General features: G+C 37.5%; 1 protein-coding gene across 3 annotated transcripts in view; it reads right to left on the reverse strand.

Annotated features, from left to right (window-relative positions):
* Positions 1-6,655, reverse strand: part of smad9 (SMAD family member 9) — a 29,336-nt gene extending 22,681 nt beyond the window's left edge. For all 3 annotated transcript variants that reach the window (XM_048532872.2, XM_048532869.2, XM_048532868.2), the window contains exons 1-2: positions 6,228-6,655; positions 1,001-1,261 (exon numbers count right to left, since the gene is read on the reverse strand). In XM_048532872.2, coding sequence (XP_048388829.1) covers positions 1,001-1,261; positions 6,228-6,630 — 664 coding nt within the window. In that variant the 5' untranslated portion in view covers positions 6,631-6,655. The remainder of the gene's footprint in view (positions 1-1,000; positions 1,262-6,227) is intronic.
* Between the last annotated feature and the right edge of the window lie 296 nt (positions 6,656-6,951).

Raw genomic sequence — 6,951 nt, forward strand, 5'->3', positions numbered from 1 at the left:
CATGAAAATGAGTTGAGAGTTTTTGCCTTGAAAATCAAACCGAACAGTGAATTCCAGATACCCATTACCCTCTGGATGAAAACATTTTCATCAAGTCTACACTCATCCTTCTGCAAATTTCCTTTGCCCCTTGGTAATTGACTTCTCTGTCAGAGCAAACAGGTCTTTCTGCTAGACTGTACCCAAGCCCCTCATTATTTTTAAACACTTCAATTAATTCACCCCTCATTATCCTATTTTCTAAGGAAAACAACAGTAACCTTTCCAGTTGTTGATCATTCCTGCAATTTTCAAGCCCTGGCAATGCACTTGTAAATCTGTTCTATACTATCTCTAGAGCAATTATGTCCTTCCTGTATTGTATACAGAACTGTATACAAAATTTCAGCTGTTGCCTGACCAGTGTCTCATATAATTCCAGGATGAATGAATGATTGAAAAGAAAACAAAGCTGATGAGAATCCCTGTACTGCCATCTTCTGGGTTCTAATGGTAAACTAAACAAGTGTCTTAATTTCACTGAATGCCACTGAAATTATTTTCATTACCAGCCTCATGAGGAATTGTAACAACAGTCCTATTAGAAGTCCTAAATCTACTGTTATATTATCAAGTTGCTTTATCATACATTCTATGAAACCAGTAATTTAGATAGCCAATATGCTTAGCATTCTTTAGTGATTGTATTTTTAATTAAACATCACAGCATTTTATCTTTCATTAAGAATTCTATAACTTTATCCTCAAAAAAATCTATGTTTGTAGTTTGCTGAGTCACTTTGCTTCTGCTTTAACTAAAAATTTGCATCAACTTTTGACTAATTCCATTTTTCAGTGAATTCTAAAAGATTCATACCAGAGTTCCTGAAACCGGATCTGTTATTCCCTTTACAATCCTTACAGTATCTTCTCTTCAAAAGGATTTCATTTTGCTGTAAAATTCTTTTAAACGTTCTCAACTTGTGACAGGTTTTGTCCTTAATAATAATTGAAATGGTACCTGTGAGTTGGTGTGAGGTTCTTGGATCAGAGTTGGCAGGAGAGCCGGGATAGTTGCTGTTGCTTGATGACTGAGGGAAAACATTGTTTTGTGAAGGCAGATAAGTCGGATTTATTTGCTCATGAAAAGAGCTTGGGAAAGTAACATTGTGTGGCATCAATGGTTCACTCTGCGGTGCCAGAGGCACATTGCGAAACTTGACAAGTAGGCTATGTTGTGGGTTAAATTCACTATGACGTGGCACAAGTACAGGTGGTAGCACTGTAAGAGAACACATGAGTTCAGATAGCCAGCAGATTTTGTACATAATTTTCAATTGTATCACAACAAAATCATCAAGTTACCTACAACTTTCAGTTTTACTTGCGTACCTATGTTCAAACAAAATATGGTAATTTGTAACATTGAAAGCTTTGTTTAAAATTCAATCACAATTTTTTTCTTACAAAATCTTTGCAACTCCATCCTCCACTTCAAACACTGGCATTAATATGCCCAATTGTCTGAAGCGCTAGATAGTAATTCCTTCTTTTAACTGTTTGTTTGCTGGCAGTTTCAATAAACTTACTATCATTAGACACTTGCCATGGAGTACAACCTGTGGCTAGAATCTGTGTATGGAATTTTAATATGGGAGGGTGCAGGAGTCTCTTCCCCTCTTCACCTCCTTTCACAGGGGTGTTGGAAGGATTTACTGTTTGGCAATATCATGAACACGTCCATTAGGTTTCTGAGAAATGTTGATAGAGTTGATAGATTAATGTGGAGACAACGATCCTTCTAATTTGTGAATTTAGAGCTGGAGTCACTGTTTAAAAATCGGGTTTGCCAATTGAACAAAAGTGATGCATTATCTTTTCCGAGGGTCATGACTCTTCAGAGCTCTCTTCCTGAAAAGACGATAGAAGCAGACCCCTGGAATAGTTTTTAGGTCAAGGCAGACAAGCTGAGGTATTGTCAGTGGTAAGTAGGAATGCAGATTTGACCTTACAATCTGATCAGCTACGATTTTATTGAACAAGAAAACAATCACGAAGGGCTGAATGGTCTACTCCTGATCTTTGTTCATTTGTTCCATGGCTATCAAGTCTTGGACCCAAAAAATTTTGGTTCAAGAAAAGAATAGCCAAAAGACCTCCCCAGGTCAATCCAACTGTTAAGGTTTTAGTTCAGCTGGTAACATTGAGAGATGACCACACTTTCATTGAATCAGTTGTATTTGTTCTAAGCTACCCTCAACTATTAGTGAGCAGTGCCAACACACTTTCTTGCACTAGTGTTGATTTCTGAGCAACTGTCTTTAGTTTTAATTTGACAACCATGATTATTTGTTTATCTCCAACTTTCATTCCCCCTCTCCTGCTCCGTGCAATTATTCTCTTTCAATTTGGGAGTGTTAGCAAGACATCCAGCTATAGAAACCATCACCATGGGAGCTGAGTGAACATATAAATAAAGAGCAGGAATAAACCTCTTAATTTCGAGCTTGCTCCATAATGACATTGTAGCTGATTTGATTACTCCACATTCTTTCCAGGCCCTAATAATCTTTTACTCATGCTTATCAAAATATCTATCTATTTCTGCCTTAAAAATAATCTTGGACTATGCTTCCACCACCTTTTGAGGGAGAGAGTTCCAAAGACTCGAAATTGACTTTTTAAAAAAATCTCTTTAGCATCCTTGTACTCATTGCAACTTAGAAGAATGAGAGGTGATCTTATTGAGACATATCGAATACTTAGGGGGCTTGATAGGGTAGATATGGAAAAGTTGTCTCTATTTGTGGGAGGGTCTGGGACCACCAGGGATAATTTCAGAGTAAGGGGTCCTATTTAAGGCTGGGAAGAGGAGGAGTTTCTTCTCTTGAGGGTAGTGAATTACCGAATTATTTATGACAGAGTGCTGTCGAGGCTGGGTTATACAGGTTTTTAAATCAGAAAGGGAATCAAGAGTTATGGGGAGAAGGCAGGAAGGTGGAATTGAAGATTATCAGATCAGCAAATATTTCATTGAATGGTGGAGCAGAATTAATGAACCAATGGCCTCCACTGCTCCGACATCTTATGGTCTCTGATTTAAATGGGTGACCCCGTATTTTGAAACAGTGACCCTTAGTTCTAAGTTCTCCCATAAGAGGTAACATCTATTCCACATAACCTTTGTCAAGTCTGCCTAGGATCTTACGTTTTAATCATGTCACCTTTTATTCTTGTAAACTCCGGCAAATACAAGCCTAGTTTGTCCAATCTTTCCACAGAGGATAAATCTCCGCATTGCACAGCCTTGTAATCTGTCATTATTTAGGCAATATCCTCCTTTTGTTCTTCTTACCAAAATGAATAATTTCACATTTTCCCACATTATGGTCCATTTGCCAGCTCTTTGCTTACTCACTGATTCTATCCATATCCTTTTATAGCCTTATGTTCCATCACAACATAATAACTATACATTCAGTCCCATTATCCAAGTCAATTTTTATAAATTGCAGAAGTGCGAGGCCCCAGCACTGATCTCTGTGGATCAGCGTGTTCTCCTAATACAGCTGCAGTGGGGATCAATGTTTAATGATCAAGGTTTGAAATCTACAGCAGATCTTTCTACTGTTTTAGAGACATTGTGGTCCATCGTAAGTGAACAAAGAAAATTTCTGGGCAATTCTACTTATGTTAGGAATTCAGATAAAGTTGCTTTTACTAAGGAAAGACAAATAAAGATGATACTTGACTAATTGAACAAGATAATTAGGAAATGAATCTATATTTTTCTAGGGTATTATGTACAACTGTTCCTCTGTCTTTAACAACCTTACATATCAAATGGACATTTATAAAACTGACACCTGTAACATGCTCAGTCATTTATCAGTTCTAATCACGGTGTACACTTTCATTACTTACATACACATAATGGCATTTCTGGTTATAAGTACTGCATATAATTCCAATTTAAAAGAATTGAAATTAGCTCTTAAAGAATGATAATTTGGGGTAGCACGGTGGCTCAGTGGTTAGCACTGCAGCCTCACAGTGCCAAGGATCCAGGTTCGATTCCAGCCTCGGGTAAATGTCTATGTGGAGTTTGCACATTCTCCCCGTGTCTGTGTGGGTTTTCTCTGGGTGCTCCAGTTTCCTCCCACAGTCCAAAGATGTGCAGGCTAGTGGATTGGCCATGCTAAATTGCCTGTAGTGTTCAGGGGTGTGTGGGTTATAGGGGGATGGGTCTGGGTGGGATGCTCCAAGGGGCGGTGTGGATTTGTTGGGCCGAAGGGCCTGTTTCCACACTGTAGGGAATCTAATCTAAATTGTTTAATATTCTAACTGCATGGAATTACTAGCTACCTACCAGAGAAATAATTTATCATTTGATAACTAAATATCATTTGATTTTTTTTCTCCCAAGCTGTAAGCACAAGTCACAACAGTCATACTGGATCTAAAATTTCTGATTTTTCTAAAGCTGATTCGCATTAAGTTTAAGAAGAAACGAATAAGGTTTTATTTTCTCAGCAAACATTCAAGAACTGCCACAAATATTGTCAAATATAACAATAATGGAAAACAGCTACAAAATAGTCCTTAACAATGTTAGTATAAATTCAGCTACAATTCATGTAATGCTTCAGTCAATGAGCTCTCAAACTCAGCTGTATCATCATGGTTCATGCAGAGAGAGAAACTTAAAAAGTCCTGTTCTAGGTCATCTTCCATTGGTTACACACAGGCACGGTGATAAAGATATGAGAACATTTTATTTGCCAGTGCTTTTGACATTGAATGAATGGTAATAAAAAAGGCAGATTTAAAAATATGCTAACCAGGGCGTCCTATTATTACTTAACAATAACTCTGAGCTGTGATGCCCCTCACACGTACATTGCTAATTACAGAGAGGATTGCTAGCGGCAAGCACAGAATGAATAGCCTGGAACATCTTGCCCCTCCCAGCAAAGAATAGTCCATGTCAGCGTGAAACCAATTAAAAAAAACTGAACAGGTAACAGATCCAGTTTTATATTAGGTAAATTGTGTCTTTTTAAAGACGTCAAGGTGTGCAGCACCTTGTTTCCAGAAGGCTGTGGAAAGTTGGGGTTGAGTCCTCGGGAAATATTTGTTCCGTAATAGATTGGCATTGATCAAAGTGAGTTTATCTTAGGGTACCTTTGGTAACTGAAGATTAGAAATCAATAGTGGAAGCTTATTGAAACTAAAATGTTAACATGCAATTTCCCTATCTTGTCCACGCCTACACCACGAGACAATATGAATTACTGTAACATGTGGTTGAGATCTGTGGGCTTTCAACCCACTCACATTCTGTCCATTTTTAGCTAATTTAAAGAAATTGAAACCAAAAAAATTTTCATATTGATTGGTAACATCTGCTTTGTCCCATTTCTGGAGCCATGAAAAGTTACAGGTGCAGGAAGTAAAAAGCGATGGGTTAATCAATTCTTCAGTAGCCAAACGTGTTGTGATGTGCACGTTAAAGATGATTGGTTTCATTTAAAAAAACAAATTAAGTCCAGATGCTATTAATTAAATGCTCATATACATAAATCCTCTAGCGCAAATAATAAAAACGAGGTACAAACATAATATATATTGCAGATTGAATTGAACAAGAACATGATTTAGTCCTTAATTGTCATACTTTGCAACGGAATATGTTTAGTACGCTAACTCTTGGGAATGCTCTGGTAGTATCTAAAAATAAGTCATCATAGGTTCAAAGAATAATACAATAATTTTCAGTTGATAATGATATTAAATGGATACTATTTAATTTCAATTAAAGAAATGCATATCTTATAGGCACTTTGTTGTAGCTACTTCATATCTGCAGCTATTTAAAATATGCATTCATTTGTTACAGGAAAATTGGACAAACGCACAACTAATCTCACCCAGTTTCTATGTAAATCCTGGATTAGGTAGGAAAGACTCAACTGAAATTCCAAAACAACAAGTGTGAAAAAAAGCCAGACTTCTACTCAATGAATTAATTGTTAAAATGGACATATGTTGATTACACTATGATTTTGGTAGGTAGAATGAAAAAAAATTGCCTAAATGATGAGACATTGCAAGTCTGTACGATGCAGAGTGATTTTCTTGCAAGGACAGGTTCTGGGCTTGTGATTTTATCATGTAATAAATACTCATTATTAAATCTCCATCTCAGCAGGGGCACCAGATTAAAGGAACCACCATAATAGACATACCTGGCATTTCCACCCTTCTGTAATGATATGGGTTAATGCATACTTCTTTCTGCTTTGAACCAAATGGGAACTCACAATACTCGAGAGGTTTTAACTCATGGTGAGACTGTAAATCTGGCCATCGCCATACCCTGCAGTAAATTACATGCGGTAACCCTTTACGGTGAGATACTTGTAATCTCCCATCCAAAGACCTAGGAATGGTGACACATTTGCTGAGTTGCCCTGGTGAGCTGAGGGCTTTCTCCAGGTCCTCCATGGCTCCTTTCTTTTTCTTCAGCTTTTTCACGAGTGAGTCCACAGCCTTTTCTGCCCATTTTTCCTCCTCGTCTCCTTGTTTCCATCCCAGGAGCCTTTTCACTGCAGGACTTGTGAAGGAAAACAAGCTAACCATAGTCATCATTGAAAGTACAGAGGAAGAGCTTTTTTTAAACGGTTAGGAAGTATGAAGAAAATGTCATCATCTAGGCCTTCAAAGCCCATGTAGTTTGATAACTATCCAGGATAAAGTTCCTATGATATCTAAAGGTCAGCCACAACAAATCTCTTCAATGCTCTGAATTTATAGCTGGCCACTGGGAAAATCGGAGAAGCTTCCAGGAATGAATGCTTTTCTTCTGTAGTCAGATGCCAGCTAGTATTAATTTCACCTGTTAGAATAATACATAGCCTGTTAAAGATCAGATCACGCTCTCTTTCGAAGGTATCATTCTTTTCAAATGTA

The sequence above is a fragment of the Stegostoma tigrinum genome, chromosome 6, assembly GCF_030684315.1.
Source record: "Stegostoma tigrinum isolate sSteTig4 chromosome 6, sSteTig4.hap1, whole genome shotgun sequence".
NCBI classification, from domain to species: Eukaryota; Metazoa; Chordata; class Chondrichthyes; order Orectolobiformes; family Stegostomatidae; genus Stegostoma; species Stegostoma tigrinum.